Below are 26185 nucleotides of genomic sequence, written 5' to 3'. Positions count from 1 at the left end.
GTTTGATACTATGTATTTTGTTGGTGAAATTAGGGGGAAATAGGTTTTTATACGTTGCTGATAGGAATGCAAAATCATACAACTGTCATACAGCCATTGTGGAGAGGCATTTGGTAATGTTTACCAAAATTGCAAATGTGTTTACCCTTGACTGTTAAATCCCATTTCTTGAAAAGTATACTACAGATTCACCTGCATAAGTACAAGAATGAGGCATTGTTTGTCTTAGCAGATTAGAAATAGCTCTCAAGGGTCCAGTAATAAGGAACTAGTTGAATAAACATGCAATCGACACTGTAGCTGATGGAAAAAAAAGAATAGGAATTTCTCACTAAATTGATTTTGGAAAGATTGCCAGGATATATCCTTCAAGCAAAAAATGGTAAGTTCAGAATGATAGAGTCACCCTTTGGAATCCTTGGAGGATTGATTCCAGGATCCCCTGCAGATGCCAAAATTCACACATGCGCTTGTCCCTTGTATAAAATGATATATAGTATTTGCAAAAGACTTAACACACATCCTCCCATAGAAGTACTTTAAATCATCTCTAGATTACTTTTAATACCGCATACAGTATAAATGCTGTATAAATAGTTGTTATATTGTTTAGGGAATAATGACAAAAAAGTCTGTATGTTTAGTACAGACAGAATTGTAGACCTGACTACATAGTACATGTTAGCAACCATGCAACTTTTTTTTCTAATATTTTTGATCTGTGGTTGGTTGAATCCATGGATAAGGAACTGGTAGATATGGAGGAATGACTATATAGTATGCTGGTTTTTACATAAGGAAGTGTGGATGTGGATAATTTTTTTTTGCTTGTATATGCATATGGAGACTGAAAGCTGGGTTTAATTAAGACCGTAAGTTATATAATACTTACATAAGCTGGCCCTGGCCAGTTGGCTCAGCGGTAGAGCGTCGGCCTGGTGTGTGGGGGGACCCGGGTTCGATTCCCGGCCAGGGCACATAGGAGAAGCGCCCATTTGCTTCTCTACCCCCCCCCCTTCCTCTCTGTCTCTCTCTTCCCCTCCCGCAGCCAAGGCTCCATTGGAGCAAAGATGGCCCGGGCACTGGGGATGGCTCCTTGGCCTCTGCCCCAGGCGCTAGAGTGGCTCTGGTCACAACAGAGCAACACCCCTGAGGGGCAGAGCATCGCCCCCTGGTGGGCAGAGCGTCGCCCCTGGTGGGCGTGCCGGGTGGATCCCGGTCGGGCGCATGTGGGAGTCTCTCTGTCTCTCCCCGTTTCCAGCTTCAGAAAAATACAAAAAAAAAAAAAAAAAAATACATAAGCTGTTTCCTGCTTTTAGCTGTATGAGTGGTATTAAAAATTTATAAATGAGAAACTTATAAAACTGACTATGTAACTACTAAAGATGGGAATGAGACTTCTGTGTATACTTTTACAAAGTTTTAACTTCTGAATTGTGTAATACATTAAAAAAATTAAATCAGGTTTTGAAAACTGCCACTCAATGAAAATTAAAATAACTTACTGTAAAATGTATACTCAAAAAAGTTTAATAGAAGTGTCTGTACAGTTTAAAGAATATTTTGTCTAATATTCATTTTATAGTTGGTGGACATTTGGATTTTTTTCATTAATTGTCTCTTGGCAATGTAGCTATGAATATTTTTTATCTTCAGGTGCAAAAATGCAAAAGTGTCACATTTGTACCCAGAAGTAAAACGGTTGTGTCATGTGTTAGCATGTTCAGCTTTACTGTATAATACCAAGAACTTTCCAAAGTTCCAAGCTATACTTATTTATGGGCGTGTCCACCAGCAGTGGCAGAGAGAGTACTGATTGTTCTGCATCTCATCACCAATTCTCACTAAATATCTTAATTTATTTTTTGAGCTAGTTATTTTATTGGTAACTGTTCATCATTTTTATTAATTACATGTAATGCTTAATGAAATAGTAAAAATAGATTTATTTTCATTTTTTCAGGTATCATTTTCATCTATCCCCATGGATCAGGAGATCAAAAGTCTTCGAGAGAAACTTAATAAACTTAGGCAACAGAATGCCTGTTTGGTCTCACAGAATCATTCTTTAACGACTAAAATAGAATCTGTCCACTTTGAATTAACACAGTCAAGAGCAAAAGTATGTTTCTTGAAGTGGTGACTATGCCAACAGAAAATCATTTAATTACATAAAAATTTGTAATTGGAAAAATATTCCTTGTGTAGCTTTAATGTATTATGTATAGTATTATGGAATCAATTTTTTTTTTTTTTTTGTGAGTGAGAGAGACAGGGACAGACAGATAGGAAGGGAGAGAGAACAGAAGCATCAACTCATAGTTGCAACACCTTAGTTGTTCATTGATTGCTTTCTCATATGTGCCTTGACTGGGCTCCAGCTTAGTGAGTGACTCCTTGCTGAAGCCAATGACCTTGGACTTCAAGCCAGCAACCTTTGGGCTCAAGCCAGCAATCACGGTGTCATGTCTAGGATCCCACACGCAAGGCAGTGACCCCACGCTCAAGCTGGAGACCTCAGGGTTTCGAACCTCTGTCCTTAGCATCCCAAGCTGACGCTGTCTACACTGCACCACCACCTGGTCAGGCTGCAATCAGTTTTATACGAATTTAGTATCTGAGTGATTCAGAGAAACTTGTATAGTCTGTGCATTTAGATAAGTCAAAATATTTTTAAATTGAATTTATTGGGGTTTTTTATTGGTTGATTTTTTTAAGAGAGGGGGAGAGAAAGAAACATTTATTTCTTTTTCCACTTACTTATGCATTCATTGGTTGATTTTTTTTTCTCTTCTTTTTCTTTTTTTTTGTATTTTTCTGAAGCTGGAAACGGGGAGAGACAGTCAGACAGACTCCCGCATGCGCCCGACCGGGATCCACCCGGCACGCCCACTAGGGGCAACGCTCTGCCCACCAGGGGGCGATGCTCTGCCCCTGGGGGGGGGGGGGTCGCTCTGCCGCGACCAGAGCCACTCTAGCGCCTGGGGCAGAGGCCAAGGAGCCATCCCTAGCGCCCGGGCCATCTTTGCTCCAATGGAGCCTTGGCTGTGGGAGGGGAAGAGAGAGACAGGAAGGAGGGGGGGGGTGGAGAAGCAAATGGGCTCTTCTCTTATGTGCCCTGGCCGGGAATCGAACCCGGGTCCCCTGCATGCCAGGCCGACGCTCTACCGCTGAGCCAACCAGCCAGGGCCCATTGGTTGATTCTTGTATGTGCCCTGACTGGAGATTAAACCCACAACTTTGGTGTATCAGGCCTACATTCTAACAAATTGAGCTATGCAGCTAGGGCTTAAAATTACCCTAGCTGCATTAAGATTACCAACATATGTGGTTTTATTTCTTATACAAAGGAAATATAACTGATTTATCTTTTAAAAATAATACATTCTCTTGTTGAAAACTTTTTTTTAAAGAAAACTTTTAAAATAGAAAACAGGGAGAAAGATCACCCAGTTCCACCATCTAGTAACTACCTTGTTTATTTTAGATCCATATGCTTGAATCTGCTCAGCAACAGGCAGCCAATGTACCAATCTTAGAAGAACAGATTATAAATTTGGAAGCAGAAGTTTCAGCCCAAGATAAAGTTTTGAGGTAAGTATACTTTTTATAGCTTTAAAATTTTTATTTCCAAACAAAAACACAAAAATCTTTATTTCATACTTCTGCCTTTTGATATATCTTGTTAAATCTTGTCCTCTACCCCAGTAAATCTATAGTGGGCTGTGGACTGTGTTAGAATCTGTTGAATCAATGTTCAGTCTGTCATAACTCCTCTTGGCTACAGAGTGTATGCAGGGTATGGGAACTAAAAATAGACTAAGCTAAGATGCTTATTGATATGCTTTTATTAAATATTAAAGTAGTTCATTTCTTGCCTTACAGAGTAATATACACTTAGTACTTCAGTGGGAGTTTAAGAAAAAAAAATACAAGGAGTCAGACAATTTATAATTTATGATCTTCTATTTTGAAATAAGAAATATATATATACACATACTAAAGAGCACAGTACTCCATTTTAGTGATTTCAAATGTAGTAGTTCTGGGACCAGCAGTATTAGCATCATGTGGGAACTGGTTAGAAATGCAAATCTCAGACCCTGTAGTATGCTTACTGAATCACAGACTGAAAGGTGGGACCCAGCAGTCTTATGTTTTGACGAGTCTTGCACATGATTCAGATGCACACTGAAGTTGTCTTTCATGACCATTAGGATTTTGTAATTTTCTTTGTAATATATAATATTATTTTATATTTAGTCCTAGGTATTATATCAATGTATTTTGGTTGTGATTTTTTTCTTGTTTTGTTCATTGGTAGTATATGGGTAGTATAGTATAATATAATTATTTTGTAACTGGACTATTTGTTATACTCTTTTATCAAGTCTAATGATATTTTATTTAATTCTCTTGGATTTTCTCGGTAGCTAATATTACCAGCAAAACAAACAAAAAAAGAAGCAATGAAAACTTTAGTCTTTTCTTTTTTTTTTCTATTTTTTTTCTTTTACATTTTTCCGAAGCTGGAAACAGGGAGGCAGTCAGACAGACTCCCGCATGCACCCGACCGGGATCCACCCGGCATGCCCACCAGGGGGCAATGCTCTGCCCCTCTGGGGCGTCACTCTGTTGCATCCAGAGCCATTCTAGCGCCTGAGGCAGAGGCCACAGAGCCATCCTCAGCGCCCGGGCCATCTTTACTCCAATGGAGCCTCAGCTGCTGGAGGGGAAGAGAGAGACAGAGAGGAAGGAGAGGGGGAGGGGTGGAGAAGCAGATGGGTGCTTCTCCTGTGTGCCCTGGCCGGGAATCGAACCCGGGACTCCTGCACTCCAGGTCGACACTCTACCGCTGAGCCAACCGGCCAGGGCTAGTCTTTTCTTTAATATACATATACTTATGTTTTCATCTTTTCTTTTTTGCAACTGTCAGAAAAAGAAATCACTGGCTATAGTGGAGATAACAGCTATTCTTATCTAGTCTCTAAACTGTATGTATGATAATGCCTTTGGTATCTGACCATGAAATAAGATACAAGCTATATATTTATAATTTGATGGAAGTAGTTTTTTATTCCTTATGAAAACTTATTTGGTAAATGATAAATACGCCTTTTCTCTATCTAATTAAATATTTATTTCTTTTAACTCAGTGGTTTAAACTAACAGAATTCCTAATATTGAACTCCTTCTTTTATATTAGCATATTCTCTTTAATAGCATTTAAAAAATTTTTATTTTATAGAGAGGCAGAAGATAAATTAGAGCAGAGTCAGAAAATGGTGATTGAAAAGGAACAGAGTCTGCAGAAGTCCCAAGAGGAATGTATAAAGTTGAAGGTAGACTTACTTGAACAAAGTAAACAAGGGAAGAGGTATGTGGTTTTAAAAGAAGTAATTCTTTCTGTAAGGGAAAAGAAAGAATGTATTAGCCCTGGTTAGTGGCTCAGAGCATTGTCTTGAAGCACAGAGGTTGCTGGTTCCTTCCCTGATCCAGGCACATACAGGAATGGATTGATGTTCCTGTCTTTTTCTCTTCATTCTTCTCTCACTAAAATCAGTAAATATAAAATTTAAGAAAAGCGGTTACATATTTAAAATCCTAAGTTTTGAAGTGAAAAATTTTCAGAAATTTGCCAGTAGAATAACTTAATTTTTGTCCATTTTTATAATTTTTCATTGAAATTTTCATGTGTGGATTTTATATTATTGGCATTATTGATTGGGATTAATTCCTAGTGGTTGATAATCAATGTAATGATATTTACTCATTTCTGAAATTAAGTAGTATGATTTACTTAAAATTTATGAGAAAGTGTCTGAGTCTTCCTTAGGGAATACATAAGGAATGTAAAAACATCAGTTTTATTTAAACAATATTGTTTTTCTAGCACATTATTATTATTATTATTATTTTTAACAGAGACAGAGAGTCAGAGAGAGGGATAGACAGGGACAGGCAGACAGGAATGGAGAGATGAGAAGCATCAATCATTAGTTTTTCGTTGCGCATTGCGACACCTTAGTTGTTCATTGATTGCTTTCTCATGTGTGCCTTGATCGCGAGTCTTCAGCAGACCGAGTAACCCCTTGCTTGAGCCAGCAACCTTGGGCCCAAGCTGGTGAGCTTTTGCTGAAACCAGATAGCCCGTGCTCAAGCTGGCGACCTCAGGGTCTCAAACCTGGGTCCTCGGCATCCCAGTCCGACGCTATATCCACTGCGCCACCACCTGGTCAGGCCTTTTCTAGCACATTATTTTATTTTACTTAATAAATTTAATGGGGTGACATTGATCAATAAGAGTACACAGGTTTCACGTAAACATTTCTATAGCATTTGAACTGTTGTTTGTGTTGTGTGCCCATCACCTAAAGTCAAAGCATCTTCCATCACCATATATTCATCCTTTTTTACTCTCCTCCTCTCTATCCCCTTCCCCCTGGTAACCACTTAACTTTTATCTATGTCCATGACTCTGTTTTATACCCCACCTATGTGTGATATCGTATAATTCTTAACTTTTTCTGATTTACTTATTTCTCTGAGTATAATGTTCTCAAGGTCCACCTATGTTGTTGTAAATAGCAATATGTCATCATTTCTTATGGCTGAGTAGTATTTCATCACATATATGTATCACATCTTTATCCAGTCCTCTATTGAGGGACACTTTGGTTGTTTCCATGTCTGGGTCACCACGAATAATGCTGCAATGAACATGGGGGTGCATGTGTCTTTGCTTACCAACATTGTTGAGTATTTTAGGTAGATACCAAGTAGGGGGATTGTTGGCTCATGTGGTAGTTCTAGTCTTAATTTTTAATCTTAATTTTTTAAAAAAAATTTTTATTCAGTGAGAGGAGGGGAGGCAGAGACGACTCCCGCATATGCCCCGACTGGGGGTCACCTGGCAACCCATTAGGGGGCAATGCTCTGCCCATCTGGGGCATCATTCCATTGCTCAGCTGCCGAGCTCCTCCTAGGGTGGAGGCCATGGAGCCATTTTTAGCGCCGGGAGCCAACTTGCTCCAGTCAAACCATGGCTGCAGGAGGGAAAGAGAGAAGGAGAGAGAGAGAGAGAAGCAAGAGGAGGAGGGATGGAGAAGCAGAATGGCACTTCTCCTGTGTACCCTGACCAGGAATCAAACCTGGGACATCCACATGCCAGGCCAATGCTCTACCACTGAGCCAAACAGCCAGGGCCTTTCCTTAATTGTTTGAGGAACCACCATACTGTCTTCCATACTGGCTGTACCAGATTACATTCCCACCAGCAGTGAATGAGGTTCCTTTTTCTCCACAGCCTCTCCAATACTTGTTATTACCTGTCTTGTTGGTAACAGCCAATCTAACAGGTGTGAGGTGGTATCTCATTGTAGTTTTGGTTTTATTTGCATTTCTCTAATAGCTAGAGAAGATGAGCATTTTTTTCATATATCTATTAAGTGTCTGTTTAGATTCTCTCCCCATTTTTAAATTGGATTATTTGCTTATTCTTGAGTTTTGTGAGTTCTTTATATAAATATATTTTGGATATTAATACCTAGTCAGAGCTGTTGTTTGTAAATATCAACTCCCATTTGGTTAGCTGCCTTTATGTATTGTTGTCAGTTTCTTTTGCTGTGCAGAAACTTTTTAATTTGACATAGTCCCAATTTTTTGTAAGCGCTTGCGTGAGAGACAGGCAAACAGAGACAGACAGGAGGGAGAGAGATAAGAAGTATTAATTATTCATTGCAGCACTTTAATTGTTCTTTGATTGCTTTCTTATATGTGCCTGGATCGGGGGGCTCCAGCCAAGCCAGTGATCCCTTTCTCAAGACAATGACCTTGGGCTCAAGCCAGTGACCATGCAGTCATGTCTATGATCCCACACTCAAGCCGGCAACCCCGCGCTCCAGCTGGTGAGCCCATGCTCAAGCAGATGAGCCCACATGCAAGCCAATGACCTCAGGGTTTCCAAACTGGGTCCTCAGCATCCCAAGTTGACTCTCTATCCACTGCACCACAATCTGGTCAGGCCATAAGTCATTTTTGATTAAAATAGGTTTGGAAGACTATTTTCCCGGCAGCGTTTGGTTAGTCTAGTTCCAATTACAATATATATTTGGTAAGCAGTATTACTTAGCAGTAATGTTTAGTTTTTGGGGTTCGATAGTCAGATTTTACCTCCCAGTGGCTTTGTTACCTTGGACAAATGATTTAACCTTGAATCTCAGTTTGCTCACCTATTAAATCAAGATGATATTGTTTTGATATAAGGATTAAGTAGAAAATAAACTGAAGGTTTCTCTTATATAATTAATACTAACAAATGTAGCTATTGTAAGTACAGGGGGTCCTCGGGTTACGATGTAGTTTTATTCCTATGGGAATTTTTGTGTAAGTCTAAACACACCCTAGCCTAATACAAGCGGAACACGTATACCTTTTACAGTCCAAAGTAGGTAAGTGTAGGTAAGTATCCTGGGGGATGCCAACCTCCTAACTCATCTGCCACATTACTGCGTAGTTTTCTGCTGTGCTTAACCAAACTATAATAGTTAACCCATGTAGTCTATAAGTATGATGCTAACTGCATAAGCCCTAATGCTCACATATCAATTTTTTTAAGTTCTTATGGGAGTGAACATCATAAACTCAAAACATCATATGTCGAGACTGTCATAACCCAAGGACCCCCTGTATAAACTGTAATGTTAAATATTCTGAAATTCAGACTTATTCAGAAAAGCTTGTTTGTACGTGGTTATTTAAAATAGTGAGATAGTACATGAAGACTAGCTTTATAATAGAGCTAAAAAAAAGTACAAAGGAAGAGCAACTTGTTCTCTCTGTAAAACTTAAATAAGATGATTTTTAGGGTAAAGTATTGACTTAGCTTTCACAAGGTGAATAATTGGGGATGAAACTACCAGTAGTCTGAACAGCATGTGCAAAGGCATTGAAATATAAATGGCATCATTGCCGAAGAACAATAAAGAGTTTTACTTACCTATAAATGGATACTGTAGTATGAAATGAGGCAAGAAAGACAGGTTAGGTCCAGACTGTAAATGGCTTTGTGTGTTAGGCCAAAGGATTTGTATTTTAACTTGAAAAGCATAAATAGGCAATTGAGATTTTTAAGTAGAGATTTGACATGAAGACTCTTGGAGCTTTTATTTATTTATTTTTAGATTTTGAGAGTACATTTATTAAACCTGAGGACAGTGAAACAAGGAAGGGCTTAGGACAGAAGATGCAACAGGAGAGAGACTATGTGGGGCAGCTTTGGATCACTAGAAATGTTATAGGAAAGAAACAAGGCTAGGTGGGGCTGCTTTGGCTCACTGAGAAATAGAAGTCACAGTGAAAAAAGTGAGCCAAGGCCAGGCTGCTGTCAGCTCACTGGAGAGTCAGAGGAAAGGGGACCTCAGAGACAGGTTCCCAGGGCTAGCCTGGGACAGGGTGCCACTGCCCACTGCTCCCATGGGGACCTTCAGAGTTTAGGAGATGTATACCTGTAGGGGGTGGAAAAGAGGGATGAGAAAGGCACTGGCATGTTCCCAGGAAAGAAAGAGTGAGTGAGTTCTCATAGAACAGTGGTAGTCGATCTGGTCCCTACCGCCCACTAGTGAGCATTCCAGCCTTCATGGTGGGCGGTAGCAGAGCAACCAAAGTATAAATAAAAGGATATATTAACTATAGTAAGTTGTTTTATAAAGATTTATTCTGACAAAAGTAAAAATCCGACATAAAGTACTTGATAAGTAATCATTATCATGTGCTTTAACTTGCTGTAACTCTGATTTATAAATTTTATAAAGTAAAGTTACTTCCCTACTTTATAAATCATCATTACTGTGGAACCGGTGGGCGGTTAGAAAATTTTACTACTAACAGAGATACAAAAGTGGGTGGTAGGTATAAAAAGGTTGACTACCCCTGTCTTAGAGCTTTTTTGAAGAGCTAGAATGGATGCTGGCATTCTGAAATTGAAATACTGAAACCTTTGTAGACTTTTTTGGGAAGGGGTGGAGAAGATTCATCATAATAGATTAAAAAGCCAGTGTAGGGCCCTGGCCGGTTTGCTCAGTGGTAGAGCGTCGGCCTGGCGTGCAGAAGTCCTGGGTTCGATTCCCGGCCAGGGCACACAGGAGAAGCGCCCATTTGCTTCTCCACCCCTCCCCCTCTCCTTCCTCTCTGTCTCTCTTTTCCTCTCCCGCAGCGAGGCTCCATTGGAGCAAAGATGGCCCGGGCACTGGGGATGGCTCCTTGGCCTCTGCCCCAGGCGCTGGAGTGGCTCTGGTCGCAATATGGCGACGCCCAGGATGGGCAGAGCATCGCCCCCTGGTGGGCAGAGCATCGCCCCTGGTGGGCGTGCCGGGTGGATCCCGGTCGGGCGCATGCGGGAGTCTGTCTGACTGTCTCTCCCCGTTTCCAGCTTCAGAAAAAAAAAAAAAAAAAGCCAGTGTAAAGGCAGAAGGTGTTTACCTTATGATGTTAATAAAAGATATATCGAAAACATAAGGACACAGAAAAGTTGAAAGCTGAGGGATAGAAAAAAGTATTTTAAGCAAATAGTCACCCAAATAGCCTGACCTTGGGTGGCGCAGTGGATAAAGTATTAACCTGAAATGCTGAGGTCGCTCCTTAGAATATAATCTCCCATCATGTATGTTTGGAAATTTAAAACCAGCCTCCAGCCTCTTGCTACTCATGGACCATTGAAAAAATTATGGTTGCTAGCTTGAGCCCAAGGTCACTCTCTTGAGCAAGGCGTCACTGGCTCTGCTGGATCCCCCTGTTCAAGGCACATATGAGAAAGCAACCAATGAACAACTAAGGTGCCACAACTATGAGTTGATGCTCTCATCTCTCTCCTTTCCTGTCTGTCTTTTCCTCTCTATTCCTCTCTCTTTCTCTCCCCTTCTTGTGTATGTATGCACTAAAAAAGAAATAAAGAAAAGGCCCTGGCTGGTTGGCTCAGCGGCAGAGCCTGGCAAGTGGAAGTCCCAGATTTGATTCCTGGTCAGGGCACACAAGAGAAGCGCCCATCTGCTTCTCCACCCTTCCCCCTCTCCTTCCTCTTTCTATCTCTCTTCCCCTCCCGCAGCCAGGGTTCCATTGGAGCAAGGTTGGCCCCGGGCACTGAGGATGGCTCCATGGCCTCCGCCTCAGAGTTTAGAATGGCTCTAGCTACAATGGAGCAATGCCCCAGATGGGCAGAGCATCGCCCCCTGGTGGGCATGCCAGGTGGATCCTGGTCGGGCACATGTAGGAGTCTGTCTGACTGCCTCCTCGCTTCTAACTTTGGAAACCCCCCCCCCACACACACACACACATGAGAGAATAGACAAGGCAGGTCCTGGCCAGTTGGCTCAGTAGATACAGCATTGTCCTGGCGTATGGATTTCCTGGGTTTGATTTCCAGTCAGGGCACATAAGAGAAGTGAACATCTGCTTCTTTCCCCTTCACCTCCCCCTTCACTCCCTCTTCCCCTCCCACAGCCAGTGGCTCCTTTGGTTCCAGTGTTGGCCCTGGGCACTGAGGATATAGGTTAGTCTGAGAGCATCAGCCTCAGGTGCTAAAAATAGCTGGGTTGATTTGAGCATCAGCCCAAGACAGGAGTTGCTGGGTGCATCTTGGTCGGGTCACATACAGAAGTCTGTCTCTCTATCTCCCCCTCCCCTCCCTTAAGAAAAGAATACACAAGGCAGAGCCCTGGATAAAGGATCAATCAATGTGCCAGAGGTCACAGGTTCAACCCTTGGTGAGGGCACATAGGAGAAGCAGTCAACAAGTACAGAACAACTCTTGTCTTTCTCTTTCTCTCCCTTCCCCCCCCTCTCTTCTGTCTCTCTCTCTAAAATTAATGGAAAATTAAAAACAAAAACAGACAAGGTGCCCTGGTTGGAAAGCTTAGTTGGTTAAAGCATCATCCTAAAGTTCATAGATTACTGGTTGAGTCCCCAATCAGGGCACATACAGAAACAGCTCCATGTTCCTGTCTCTCTCTCTCTCTTTTTCTCTCCCTCTCTCTCTTTTTATCTCTTTCTCTCTTCCTCTCTCTCTTCCTCCCTCTCTCTCTTCCTCTTACTAAAATCAATCAATCAATCAGTCAATAATTAAAATAATAAAGGACAGACAAGGCAGTTTTGAAGCTGTGCACTAAAGTGGCAAACCTGGCTGTAGATACCAAGATTCTAAAGTTTTGCTAATTAAATCAATATGTTTTTGGGTTAGGAATAAACAAAGATCAGTAATATGGAACAGACTTTTTTTTTGAGAGTCTGGGAGGCAGAGAGATAGACCACTGTATGTGCCAAAACTGGGATCCACCTGGCAAGCCTCCTACTGGGGGGTGCTCTGTCCTTCTGGGGCCACTGCTCCATTGCTTGCAACCAAACTATTTTAACTTCTGAGGCAAGGCCATGGAGCCATACTCAGTGCCTGGGGCCAACTTGCTTGAACCATTCGAGCCATAGTTGTGGGATGGAGGGAGTAAGAAAAGATAGAGGGGGAGGGATGGAGAAGCAGATGGTCGCTTCTCCTGTGTGCCCTGACCAGGAATTGAACCTCAGTCTTCTACATTCTGAGCTGACGCTCAACCACAGAGCCAACCAGCCAGGGCCAGAACAGAGACTCTTAAGCAAACACACATATAGTGTAAAGTTGATGTGTGAAAGATGTGGTAGCATTACAAATCGGGGGAGGATGGAAGGATCAATAAACTAAGATGCTTGGCAAACTGACATATGTGATACAGTGAGACAGGTGTGGCATTAGTTGTGTAAAATGTCTTCCAAAACTGAATAGCCTAAATCTAATCATGAGGAAAGAAGCCAGGTTGGCCTTCTGTAAAATGACTGATTTTTAAAAAAAAATGTCAGTGTCATGAAATTCTAAAAAAGCTGAGATGTTCCAGATTAAGGAGACTAAAAAAACATGATAACTAAAAGCAGTGTGTGATCCTCAATCAGAAGAAAAAAAATTCTATAAAAAACAATATTGGAGGACCTGAAGATGGCAGCGGAGTAGGAAGATGCACAGACTCCCAGCTCTCACCACCACTGGAATACAATTCAACTTAGGAACAATCAGCGTGAAAAACCAACTCTGGACTACAAGAACAGCTCTCAAAAACCAAGGAGCAAAGAAGAAGCCACAACAAACCTGGTAGGGAGTGCCTGAATCTCCCCTGCTTACAGGAACGGAGGAGAGAGTGAGGCTGAGAGCCCATAGGGGCTCTCACTCCAGGGAAAAGAGCAGAAAATACTGCTCACAGCCACTTGCCTGGCAACCAGGGAGTGAGGTGTGTTGAAAGGGCTGGCTTATCTTCCAAGTGGAAAGGAATGAGAGAGGGACATATGGTGAGGAGAAGAGGAATGCAGGGAACGACCTAAAAAAGCTGACTTATCCAGTACTGGAGGCGGCCATAGCTGGGGGAGGGACTGATCCTTTCACAAAACAGACTGAATTGCTTCCGGATCACAAATCTTCAGAAATCTCTACAGCTCCAATCAGCACAACAAGACACAGCTGAAAACAAGAAGTGGGGAGGAGGGGCAGTAACTCAGGTCTCCATGGAGATCTGAGATACACCTCCACCTACTGAAGCTGAGAAAACACCCTGCCCCCAGAGAGATTAGTTGGTGGAAGAGGCCTTCAGAGTCTCAGGTTACACCCACCACATTCCTGGATACAGTTTCAAGGAAGCCCCCTGCTGAGATCAGTAAACAAGACTATCACCTGTTAAGAAAACAAACAAATCAAGACTTCAAAGCGGCCCAAAACCGAAAGTGGATTACAAATAATAGCTGATGCCAACCCAAGAAGACCTAGAAATAACACAATTGAAAATTGAAGGCAGACAACACCAAGCCTAGACTCAACCAGCTCTACAAGCAAAACACCCAAACACAGAAATGAGAAGACAAAGAAGTGCAATCCAAATGAAACCACAAGAGAAACCTTCAGGAGTTGAACTGAGTGATATGGAAATAACCAAACTTCCGGACGCGGAGTTCAAAATAATGATTGTAAGGATGCTTAGGGACCTTAGAACAACAATGATTGGTCATTACGAACACCTAAATAAAGATATAGCAAGTATAAAAAAGGATATTGAAATATTAAAAAAGAATCAGTTGGAGATGACAAACACAGTATCAGAAATGAAGACCACAATGGAAGGAATTAAAAACAGGATGGATAGAGCTGAGGATCAAATCAGTGAGTTGGAGTATAACTTGAATGAAGGCAAGAAAGCAGAGAAGAAAAAAGAAAAGAGACTCAAAAAGTCTGAGGAAACTCTTAGCTCTGTGACAACATGAAGAGAAATAACATTCGCATCATAGGGGTTCCTGAAGAAGAAGAGAAAGAACAAGGGATAGAGACTTTGTTCAATCATATCATAGCTGAAAACTTCCCTAAATTAATGCAGGAGAAACTCTCACAAGTTCAAGAAGCACAGAGAACTCCATTAAAGAGAAACCCAAAGAAACCTACACCAAGACACATCATAATTAAAATACCAAAGCTAAGTGATAAAGAGAAAATATTAAAAGCTGCTAGAGAAAAAGAGGCTATCACCTACAAAAGAGCCCCCATAAGGATGACATCAGACTTCTCAACAGAAACACTTGAGGCCAGAAGGGAATGGCAAGAAATATTCAAAGTAATGCAGAACAAGAGCCTACAACCAAGACTATCTTATCCAGCAAGGCTATCATTTAAAATTGAAAGAGAAATAAAAAGCTCCCCCCACAAAAAAATACTCAAGGAAATCATTACAACCAAATCAATGCTGCAGGAAATGTTAGGGGGGCATAGTGTAAACAGATCAAAGTGGGAAAAGAACATAGCAAAAGAGGAATACAGCTTTAAAGAATAAAATGGTAATAAACAACTACATATCAATAATAACCTTAAATGTAAATGAATTAAATGATCCAATCAAAAAACATAGGGTAGCTGCGTGGATAAGAAAACAGGACCCGTACATATGCTGTCTACAAGAGATACACCTTAAAACAAAAGATGCACATAGACTGAAGGTAAAAGGATGGGAAAAAATGTTTCATGCAAATGGAAATGAAAAAAAAAGCTGGGGTAGCAATACTTATATCAGACAAAATGGACTGTAAAACAGAGAATACAGTAAGAGATAAAGAAGGCCACTATATAATGATAAAGGGAGCAATCCAACAGGAAGATATAACTATTATAAATATCTACTCACCTAATATAGGAGCACCTAAATATATAAAGCAGACTTTGATAGATATAAAGGGCAAGATCAACAGCAATACTGTAATAGTAGGGGATTTAAATACCCCACTAACATCACTACTAGATAGATCCTCAAGAAAGAAAATTAACAAAGAAACAGCAGACTTAAAGGACACACTCGATCAACTTGATTTAATAGATATCTTCAGAACCTTTCACCCTAGAGCAGCAGAATATACATTCCTTTTAAGTGTTCATGGTACATTCTCTAGGATAGACCACATGTTAGGGCACAAAAACGGTCTCAACAAATTTAAGAAGATTGAAATCATATCAAGCACTTTCTCTGATCACAATGACATGAAAATAGAAATGAACCACAACAGAAAAGCTCAAAAATTCTCAAACACATGGAAACTAAATAGCAGGTTGTTAAATAACGAATGGATTAAGAATGAGGTCAAAGAAAAAATTTAAAAAATCCTAGAAACGAATGACAATGAGCATACAACAACTCAAAATTTATGGGACACAGCAAAAGCAGTACTTAGAGGGAAGTTCATAGCACTACAGGCACACTTTAAAAAACTAGACAAAGCTCAAATAAACAACTTAACCTTGTATCTAAAAGAACTAGAAAAAGAACAGCAAGGAAAGCCCAAATGTAGTAGAAGGAAGGAAATAATAAAAATCAGAGCAGAAATAAATGACATAGAGGCTAAAGAAACAATACAGAGGATCAACGAAACTAGGAGCTGGTTCTCTGAAAAAGTAAACAAGATCGATGAACCTCTAACTAGACTCACCAAGAAAAAAAGAGAGAGGACTCAAATAAATAAAATTAGAAATGAGAGTGGGGAAATAACAACTGACACAACAGAAATACAAAGGATTGTAAGAAAATACTATGAAGAACTGTATGCCAAAAAACTAGACAACCTAGATGAAATGGACAAATTCCTTGAAACATACAATCTTCCAAAAATCAATATGGAAGAATCAGAAAACTTAAACAGACCAATTACACCAAATGAGATCGAAACAGTTATCAAAAAACTCCCAACAGAGAAAAGTCCTGGGCTTGATGGCTTCACAAGTGAATTCTACCAAATATTCAAAGAAGAACTGACTCCTATCCTTCTCAAGCTATTTCAAAAAATTCAAGAGGAAGGAAGACTTCCAGGCTCTTTTTATGAAGCAAGTGTAATACTGATTCCAAAACCAGGCAAAGACAACACAAAGAAAGAAAATTATAGACCAATATCCCTGATGAATATAGATGCTAAAATCCTCAACAAAGTATTAGCAAACCGGATCCAACAATATATGGAAAAAATCATACACCACGATCAAGTGGGATTTATTCTTGGCAGGCAAGGCTGGTACAATATCTACAAATCAATCAATGTGATTCATGACATAAACAAAAGGAGGGAGAAAAACCACATGATAATTTCAATAGATGCAGAAAAAGCATTTGATAAAAATCCAGCATCCATTCATGATCAAAACTCTCAGCAAAGTGGGAATACAAGGAACATGATAAAAGCCATCTATGACAAAGCCACAGCGAACACCATACTCAATGGGCAAAAATTAAAAGCAATCCCCTTAAGATCAGGAACAAGGCAGGGGTGCCCCCTTTCACCACTCTTATTATAAGTCCTGGAAGTCTTAGCCACAGCAATCAGACAAGAAGAAGAAATAAAAGGCATTCAAGTTGGAAAAGAAGCAAAACTATCGTTATTTGCAGATGATATGATATTGTATATAGAAAACCCTAAAGTCGCAGTCAAAAAACTACTGGACCTGATAAATGAATTCAGCAAAGTGGCAGGATATAAAATTAACACTTAGAAATCAGAGGCATTTTTATACACCAACAATGAACAGTCAGAAAGAGAAATTAAGGAAACAATCCCCTTCACTCTTAAAACCAAAAAAATAAAGTACCTAGGAGTAAATTTAACCAAGGAGACTAAGGACTTGTACTCGGAAAATTATAAAACATTGATAAAAGAAATCAAGAAAGATACAAACAAGTGGAAGCACATACCCTGCTCATAGTTAGGAAGAATAAACATGATTAAAATGTCTATACTACCCAAAGCAATCTATAAATTCAATGCAATACCAATTAAAATACCAATGACATACTTCAAAGATATAGACCACTTATTCCAAAAATTTATATGGAACCAAAAAGAACACGAATAGCCTTAGCAATCTTAAAAAAGAAGAATAAAGTGGGAGGTATCACACTTCCTGATATCAAGTTAAACTACAAAGCCATTGTACTCAAAACAGCCTGGTACTGGCATAAGAACAAGCATATAGATCAATGGAACAGAACAGAGAACCCAGAAATAAATCCACAGCTCTGTGGACAACTAATATTTGACAAAAGAGGTAAGGAAATACAATGGAGTAAAGACAGCCTCTTTAATAAATGGTGTTGGAAAAATTGGACAGCTACTTGCAAAAAGATGAAAGTAGACCACCAGCTTACACCATTCACAAAAATAAACTCAAAATGTATAAAATTCTTAAACGTAAGCCGTGAAACCATAAGCAACTTAGAAGAAAACATAGGTAGTCAGCTGTCCGACATCTCTCAGAGAAATATATTTGCTGATTTATCTCCACGGGCAAGTGAAATAAAAGACAGGATAAACAAACGGGAGTATATCAAACTAAAAAGCTTTTGCACATCTAAAGACAGAACAGAATAAAAAGACAAACTACAGAATGGAGAACATATTCGACAGTACATCTGATAAGGGGTAATAACCAAAATTTATAAAGAACTTGTAAATCTCAACACCAGGAAGACAAACAATCCAATCAAAAAGTGGGAAATAGAAATGAATAGACACTTCTCCAAATAGGACATACAGATGGCCAATAGGCATATGAAAAAATGCTCATCATCATTAATCATTAGAGAAATGCAAATTAAAACCACAATGAGATATCACCTTCCACCAGTCAGAATAGCGCTCATCAACAAAACAACACAGAATAAGTGCTGGCAAGGGTATGGAGAAAAGGGAACCCTCCTGCACTGCTAGTGGGATTGCAGACTGGTGCAGCCTCTATGGAAAACAGTATGGAGATTCCTCAAAAAATTGAAAATCAAACTGCCTTTTGACCCAGCTATACCACTTTTAGGAATATATACCCCAACAACACCATAGCACTGTTTCAAAAGGAGGAAATGCACCCCCATGTTTGTGGCAGCATTGTTAACAATAGCGAAGATCTGGAAACAGCCCAAGTGTCCATCAGAGGACGAGTGGATTAAAAAGCTTTGGTACATATATACTATGGAATACTATTCAGCCATAAGAAATGATTACATCACATCATTTACAATAACATGGATGGACCTTGATAACATTATATGGAGTGAAATAAGTAAATCAGAAAAAAACTAAGAAATATATGAATCTATACATAGACGGGACATAAAAATGAGACTCAGAGACATGGACAAAAATGTGATGGTAACGGGTGGTGGTGGGAGGGATGGGGCGGAAGGAGAGAGAGGGCTTGGGAGGAGGGGAGGGACACAAAGAAAAGCGTACAGAAGGTGACGGAAGACAATTTGACTTTGGGTGAGGGGTATACAGCATAATCAAATGTCAAAATAATCTGGAGATGTTTTCTCTCAACATATGTACCCTGATTTATCAATGTCACTGCATTAAATTTAATAAAATAAAATAATATTGGAATAACTAGTGAAACTTATATATGAATTGTATATCAGATAATAGTATTATATTAATTTTAGATTTTTAAAATTTGACAGTTACATTGTAGTTATATGAAGCAATGTCCATGTTCTTAGGAGATGCATGTTAAAGTATTTAGGGGGTGACGGTTACTAATTACTCTAGAAGGTGGTTGAGTGTAAAACTCTCCAATGAGATACATAAAGCAATTGTGACAAAATGTTTTTTTTAATTAAAAATTTGTTTTTTGTTTTCTAAGTGAGAGGAGAGGGAATAGAGAGACACTCCCGCATGTGCTCTGACCAGGATCCACCTTACAACCCCCGTTTGGGGCTGATGCCCTGCCCATTTGGGGTCATGCTCGCAACCAAGCTATTTTTAGCACTTGAAGCAGAGTATCAACAGAGCTATCCTTAGTGCCCAGGGCTGATACACTTGAACTGATCAAGCCATGGCTGTGGGAGGGGAAGAGAGAGAGGGAAGGTGGGGAGGGGTGGAGAAGCAAATGGTTGCTTCTTCTCTGTGTTCTCACCAGGAATTGAACCCAGGATATCCACACAGCAGGCTGATGCTCTATCGCTGAGCCACCCATCCAGGGCAGTGGCAAAATGTTAAAAATTGGTGAATCTGGCCCTGGCTGGTTGGCTCAGTGGTAGAGCGTCGGCCTGGCGTGCAGAAGTCCCGGGTTCGATTCCTGGCCAGGGCACACAGGAGAAGTGCCCATCTGCTTCTCCACCCCTCCCCCTCTCCTTCCTCTCTGTCTCTCTCTTCCCCTCCCACAGCCGAGGCTCCACTGGAGCAAAGATGGCCCGGGCGCTGGGGATGGCTCCTCGGCCTCTGCCCCAGGTGCTAGAGTGGCTCTGGTCGCAACAGAGCGACGCCCCGGAGGGGCAGAGCATCGCCCCCTGGTGGGCAGAGCATCGCCCCCTGGTGGGCGTGCCGGGTGGATCCTGGTCGGGCGCATGAGGGAGTCTGTCTGACTGTCTCTCCCCGTTTCTGGCTTCAGAAAAATACAGAAAAAAAAAAAAATTAGTGAATCCACATTCGGCTCATACTGATTTAAAAATTTTAAAACAAAAGTTTATAAAATGATGCTGGGAGAATTAATTATTGATTTTATTTTTAAAAATTTATTTATGTATTTATTTATTTTTAGGTGAGAAGAGGGAAGATAGGCAGATTCCCATATTTGCCCTTACTGGGATCCACCCAGCAACATCATCTGGGGCCGATGCTTAACTACTGAGTTATTTTTAGCATTTGAGACTGATGCACTCCAACAGAGCTATCCTCAGCACCTGGGGCCATGCTCAAACCAATTGAGCCACTGGCTACAGGAGGGGAACAGAGGGGGTGGGGGTAAGGAGACGCAGATGGTTGCTTATCCTGTTTGCCCTGATTGGGAATCAAACCTGGGACATCTATATGCCAGGCTTACGCTCTATCCACTGAGCCACTGGCCAGGGCCAATTATTGATTTTAAAAATTCAGTGAGATCCTTGCTTCATACTATGCCTGCATATAAAAAAAATTCCAGATGGATTAAAGATCCAATTGTTAAAAGTAAAACTTTTAGAGAAAATATAAGGGAATAGTTTTCAATGTGTCTCATGGCAAAGAGGAATGTATTTACTTATTTATTGATTTTAATTTATTTTAGAGAGAGAGGAAAGGAGATTGAGAGACAGACACATTGATCTGTTCCAGTATGTACCCTGACAGGGAATTGAACTGGCAACCTCTGCATTTCAGGAGGATGCTCTAACCAATTGAGCTATCTGGCCAGGGTGGGGAGAATGTATGTATTTATTTACTTATTTATTGTTAAGTGAGAGGAGGGGAGGCAGAGACAGACTTCCACTAGCACTCCAACCAAGATCCCTCCATCAGGCCTCCAGTGAGGTCTGGGGTGTTGCTCATTGCACAGCAACCGAGCTATTTTTAGTGCCTGAGGTGAGGCCACAGAGCCATCTTCTGATCCTGAGGCCAGCTCGGTCCAATTGAACCATGGCTGCAGGAAAGAATTGAGAGAAAGAGAAGTGGGGGGGGGGGCATGGAGAAGAAGATGGTCACTTCTCCTGTGTGCCCTAACTAGGAATTGAACCTGGGACATCCACACGCTGGGCCAATGCTCTACCACTGAGTCAGCTGGACAGGGCCAGAAAGAATGTATTTAAATGAAACCCAGACAGCATAAATATTACAGAAATTATTTAATACATTAAAATAAAAACTTTCTGTTCTGTGACATTTTTCATTTAAGAAGTGAAAACGGCACCCTGGTCAGATAGCTCAGTTGGTTAGCATTGTCTGGAAGTGCAGAGGTTGCCATTTTGATCCCTGGTCAGGGCACATACAGGAACAGATCTATGTTCCTGTCTCTTTCTCTCTCACCTTTTCCTCTCTGGCTAAAAGTAAAAAAAAAAAAAAAAAAAAAAAAAAAAAAAAAAGTGAAAAGGGCAAGCCAGATACTAGGTGAGATATTTTCAGATAATATAATTCACAAAGATTAATATCCAGAATTTATAAGGAACTCTCACAAAACAATAAGACAAAAAAGAGGGAAATCCAGTAATAAAACACAAAGACTCTAAACAGGTGAAGGATAGGAAACCCACCCAAATGGCCATTGAAACATAGGAAATTGCTCAACCTCACCATCATCAAAAACGCAGATCAAAACTACAATAAGGTTGTAAAACTATAATCATCTCACACTATTAGATTGACAAAATTTTTTAATTTGATAATTAGCTTACTGAATATTTACTGTGTTTTTCTAAGTGCTTTAAAAGTATAACTCATGTAGCCTGACTGGTAGTGGCACTGTGGATAGAGTGTTGACCTTGGACACTGAGGTCCCAGGTTTAAGACCTGGGGGTTGCCAGCTTGAGCCATGGGATCATGTCATCCCATGGCCACCGGCTTGAGCCCACAGGTCGCTGGCTTGAAGCCTAAGGTTGCTGACTTGAGCCCAAGTTTGCTGGCTAGAGCAAGGAGTCACTGGCTTGGCTTGAGCATCTCCCCTAACCCGTCAAGGCAATCAATGAACAACTAAATTGGCACAACTATGAGTTGATGTTTTTCATCTTTCTCCCTTCCTGTCTGTCTGTCTGTCTGTCTCTCTTATATGTACACAAAATAAAAAACAGTATAATTCATATACTTCTCAAATAATCATAAGATCAATAATATCCTCATTATACAGTTGAGGAAACTGAATAAGAAAGAAATCAAGATCACACAGACAGTGGTAGAAGTAGAATATGAATCCAGACATTATGACTCTAGGGCCCGCTGGATTGACTACCATGCCCGAGGTAGAAGTGCAAAGTATTAAGTAAAGAGATTTTAGAAAAAGGTTATACTCACTGTAACCTGTGGAATTTGGGGTAAGTTGCTTAACCTTTTAGCGCCTCATTTTTGGCATTTATCTTTATTATAAATTGTTGTGCCTGACCTGTGGTGGTACAGTGAATAAAGCCTCAACCTGAAATGCTGAGGTCGCAGGGTTTGAAACCCTGAGCTTGCCCTGGTCAAGGCACATAAGAGAAGCAACTACTAAAAGTTGATGCTTCCCGCTCCTTCACCCCCCTTTCTCTCTCTCTCTCTCTTTTTCTCTCTCTTACTCTCTCTCCTTTCTCTAAAATTAATAAATAAAATTTAAAAAATACATTGTTGGGAGGCTTAAATAAGTTATTATTTTATTTTGTACTGATTCTCTAAGCATAGGTGAGGATATGGTACATCAGAAACTCAAATACATTTCTGGTTGGGAGTGTAAATTGGTACAGCTCCTGTACTAATTTTTAAAAAAATATTTAATGAAGTTGAAAGTGTATATGTTTATCTTAAAGAAGCTCTTACACATCTTGCCAAGAAGATATACACTGTGATGTTCACTATAATGTTGTTTGTATTAGCTGGAAAAAAACCTCAATATCTATCAACTGAGAAATGGATGAATAAATAACAGTATTTTTATACCATGGAATATTATGTAATAGAGGTGTTTTTTTTGTTTTGTATTTTTCTGAAGCTGGAAACGGGGAGGCAGTCAGACAGACTCCCGCATGCGCCTGACCAGGATCCATCCAGCATGCCCACCAGGGGGCGATGCTCTGCCCATCCGGGGCGTCGCTCTGTTGCGACCAGAGCCAGTCTACTGCCTGAGGCAGAGGCCACGGAGCCATCACCAGCGCCCGGGCCATCCCTGCTCCAATGGAGCCTTGGCTGTGGGACGGGAAGAGAGAGACAGAGAGGAAGGAGAGGGGGAGGGGTGGAGAAGCAGATGGGCGCCTCTCCTGTGTGCCCTGGCCGGGAATTGAACCCGGGACTCCCGCACGCCAGGCCGACGCTCCACCACTGAGCCAACTGGCCAGGGCCTAAGTAATAGAGTTTTTAAAATGAATTATTCTCACGTGAACATTGATAGGTCTTATCGTTGTAGACAAGCAGTCTGTATAAAGTATAAAAACATGAAAGGAGACTGATATTTTATTAAGTGAGAGATTACACAGGTTTTAAGTTACACTGTAATCACTAAGAAAAAAAATCACTAAAATAATGTTAATCATTAAGAAAAAAATATCACCATGAAAGTGAGATACCATCAGTTATAAAATACGTATCATTCGATTCCCGGCCAGGGCACACAGGAGAAGCGCCCATTTGCTTCTCCACCCCTCCGCCGCGCTTTCCTCTCTGTCTCTCTCTTCCCCTCCCGCAGCCAAGGCTCCATTGGAGCAAAGATAGCCCGGGCGCTGGGGATGGCTCCTTGGCCTCTGCCCCAGGCGCTAGAGTGGCTCTGGTCGCAATATGGCGACGCCCAGGATGGGCAGAGCATCGCCCCCTGGTGGGCAGAGCGCCGCCCCATGGTGGGCGTGCCGGGTGGATCCCGGTCGGGCGCATGCGGGAGTCTGTCTGACTGTCTCTCCCTGTTTCCAGCTTCAGAAAAATGAAAAAAAAAAAAAAAAAAAAAAAACGTATCAATTTTGGAGATGTTAAAAATGTGAAAACAATCTGTGTCTTAGATGAATTATGAGGTATTATTTGTGGGTTTTGTTTAACAGATGAATATAAAAATGTTTGACAATTTAAAAGAAACAAAGTGATACTCAGGTTACCTCTGTGGAAGAAGTCAGGGGGATGAGATTTAGAAAAGACTTGCAGGGACCTCTGCTCTGTCATGTCTATAATGTTCTGCTTCTTTAAAATAATAAAGTCTACATGAAGCAAAACCAGACGAGTTATAAGATTCATTAAAGTTGGATTGTGAGTACATGGGTATATATATCCATACTATTCTGTGTGGCTGAAATATATCATGACTTTTTTTATTGGTAGTGAAGAGGAGTAGATAAGTATAAAGTGTCTAAGTTTGTTTGACTTGAAAGGAAGGATGACAAAAGAAAGCATAATATCTATGCAGGCTCTTTTTAAAAATAAATTTTTATTAATTTTAATGGGGTGACATCAATAAATCAGGGTACATATATTCAAAGAAAACATGTCCAGGTTATCTTGTCATTCAATTATGTTGCATACCCATCACCCAAAGTCAGATTGTCCTCCGTCACCTTCTATCTAGTTTTCTTTGTGCCCCTCCCCCTCCCCTCCCCCTCCCCTCCCCCTCCCCTCCCCCTCCCCCTCCCCCTCCCCTCCCCCTCCCCCTCTTTCCCTCCCCCTGCCCCGCATAACCACCACACTCTTGTCCATGTCTCTTAGTCTCGTTTTTTTTTTTTTTTTTTGTATTTTTCTGAAGCTGGAAACGGGGAGAGACAGTCAGACAGACTCCCGCATGCGCCCGACCGGGATCCACCCGGCACGCCCACCAGGGGTGACGCTCTGCCCACCAGGGGGCGATGCTCTGCCCCTCCAGGGCATCGCTCTGCCGCGACCAGAGCCACTCCAGCGCCTGGGGCAGAGGCCAAGGAGCCATCCCCAGCACCCGGGCCATCTTTGCTCCAATGGAGCCTTGGCTGCGGGAGGGGAAGAGAGACAGAGGAAGGAGGGGGAGGGGGGTGGAGAAGCAAATGGGCGCTTCTCCCATGTGCCCTGGCCGGGAATCGAACCCTGGTCCCCCGCACGCCAGGCCGACGCTCTACTGCTGAGCCAACCGGCCAGGGCCTCTTAGTCTCGTTTTTATGTCCCACCAATGTATGGAATCCTGCAGTTCTTGTTTTTTTTCTGATTTACTTATTTCACTCCGTATAATGTTATCAAGATCCCACCATTTTGTTATAAATGATCCGATGTCATCATTTCTTATGGCTGAATAGTATACCAAGACGTATATGTACCACATCTTCTTTATCCAGTCTTCTATTTTTTTCTTTACAGTGATTAAAGCCTTTAAGCGGTTTTTGTTTCTTTAAGTGCAAATTACAGGTATCCTTTGCTCCCTGAATTCTAGCTTGGCAAAGTAAGGAATAGAATATATTCTCTTAGATTTTTAGATAAATCCCTTATTGTTTAAACTCTTTCTATTTTTTATCTGAAACTTTGGAATCAGGTAGACATCTTTAATATCCATAATTGCTATCTAAACTTAAGAATTACAATATTCAGAAAATAAGGGGTACTTTCACTTGAGTTTGTAAGCCAATAAAGTAGAAGCTGAAAATACAGAAATAGAAAAAAAATAGAAACGTTTTTAGATGTGAATTTGAAATTTACCAAGTTCAAGCTCAGTTCGATGAAAGAAATGTGTGAAAGGTCAGGTTAGCTAAAAGGTGAAACAGCATGGTTGTACTAAAGACAGTGTTTGGTGGCGGTTGGATGTTGTTCAGATTTTTATATAATATTAATAGAAGTCCTATTCTTTTGAAACATCTTTTTGAAAGTTTACATGACTTTTGCAAAGTTCACAGTATTTACAGAGTATTTTTTTTTTTTTTTTTTGTATTTTTCTGAAGCTGGAAACGGGGAGAGACAGTCAGACAGACTCCCGCATGTGCCCGACCAGGATCCACCTGGCACGCCCACCAGGGGCGACGCTCTGCCCACCAGGGGGCGATGCTCTGCCCCTCCGGGGCATCGCTCTGCCGCGACCAGAGCCACTCCAGCGCCTGGGGCAGAGGCCAAGGAGCCATCCCCAGCGCCCGGGCCATCTTTGCTCCAATGGAGCCTTGGCTGCGGGAGGGGAAGAGAGAGACAGAGAGGAAGGAAGGGGGGGGGTGGAGAAGCAAATGGGCGCTTCTCCTATGTGCCCTGGCTGGGAATCGAA

The 26185-nt window shown here is 41.1% G+C and overlaps 1 protein-coding gene across 10 annotated transcripts in view; it reads left to right on the top strand.

Moving 5' to 3' along the window:
* Positions 1 to 26185, top strand: part of CCDC18 (coiled-coil domain containing 18) — a 177243-nt gene that overhangs the window by 7731 nt on the left and 143327 nt on the right. For all 10 annotated transcript variants that reach the window (XM_066376765.1, XM_066376761.1, XM_066376764.1 and 7 more), the window contains 3 exons: positions 1964 to 2122; positions 3488 to 3594; positions 5249 to 5377. In XM_066376765.1, the coding sequence (XP_066232862.1) occupies positions 1964 to 2122; positions 3488 to 3594; positions 5249 to 5377 (395 nt within the window). The remainder of the gene's footprint in view (positions 1 to 1963; positions 2123 to 3487; positions 3595 to 5248; positions 5378 to 26185) is intronic.

Source organism: Saccopteryx leptura, chromosome 3 (assembly GCF_036850995.1).
Source record: "Saccopteryx leptura isolate mSacLep1 chromosome 3, mSacLep1_pri_phased_curated, whole genome shotgun sequence".
NCBI classification, from domain to species: Eukaryota; Metazoa; Chordata; class Mammalia; order Chiroptera; family Emballonuridae; genus Saccopteryx; species Saccopteryx leptura.
Note: the sequence above shows the minus strand (reverse complement) of the source record. Positions and strands in the feature narration are given on the sequence as shown.